Source organism: Stegastes partitus, unplaced genomic scaffold, assembly GCF_000690725.1.
Source record: "Stegastes partitus isolate 25-593 unplaced genomic scaffold, Stegastes_partitus-1.0.2 Scaffold2564, whole genome shotgun sequence".
Lineage (NCBI taxonomy): Eukaryota > Metazoa > Chordata > Actinopteri > Pomacentridae > Stegastes > Stegastes partitus.
In genome coordinates this window covers 52243-52969 of record NW_007580295.1, presented here as the reverse complement: position 1 = coordinate 52969, position 727 = coordinate 52243, and the positions used below count along the sequence as shown (strand labels likewise).

The following is a 727-nucleotide window of genomic DNA, read 5'->3' as shown; positions in this document are numbered from 1 at the left end:
ACGATGAATTTATGTCGACATATAATCAGTTACCATGAATTCAAACATTTTAAATAATTTAACTCTTAATGTTAAATTCATATTGAGTTTTTTTTTTTCTAGCTGAACAACCCGCAGCTCTTATTCTGACACTCCAAACAGGAAGCGACGCTGTGCGTGTCGTCACGTCCTGTGTGTCTCCGTCCTCCCTCTCTCCCCCTCTCTCTCAGGTGATGGACACCCAGAAGGTAAGAATCTGATCGATGATCAATCGGAGCTGCTGCGCCTGCAGAGACACAGACGGCACGAGGACGGGCAGATGATTAGCGGCTAACGGCTAACAGCTAACATCTAGCAGTTAGCCGGTAGCTGCTAGCCGCTAGCTGCCGCTCTCTCCGGTCCAGTCAGCATCAGGGACCGGAGGATTTACCGATAAGACCGCCGGAGACAGTGTCAGACCGAACGGAAGATCAGTGATCGATCTGCCGCGGCTGATCGATCACTGATCAGTGAAACGGTTCAGTGTGGTTCTATTCAGGTACCGACTTCCGTCACTCTCTGTGTAACTCTGCCTCTCTGTGGGATCAATACAGAGTATCGATCAGCTCAGGTGTGTGCAGGTGAAGGTCACATGACGCTGCTGCTCTGAGATCAGATTACACCCACCGACTTTCAAATTAAGACCTTTCACATCAAGTTATTTTCAAAGTAAAAGTCAAAAGAAGTTTCGAGTATCATTCATAGTTCA

General features: G+C 47.3%; 1 protein-coding gene across 5 annotated transcripts in view; it reads left to right on the top strand.

The window, feature by feature from the left end:
* Nucleotides 1–159: 159 nt before the first annotated feature.
* Nucleotides 160–727, top strand: part of LOC103375360 (FSD1-like protein) — a 15774-nt gene continuing 15206 nt past the window's right edge. For 4 of the 5 annotated variants that reach the window (XM_008305617.1, XM_008305616.1, XM_008305620.1 and 1 more), the window contains exon 1: nt 160–227. In XM_008305617.1, the coding sequence (XP_008303839.1) occupies nt 213–227 (15 nt within the window). In that variant the 5' untranslated portion in view covers nt 160–212. The remainder of the gene's footprint in view (nt 228–727) is intronic. The other variant, XM_008305618.1, reaches the window with a different exon arrangement.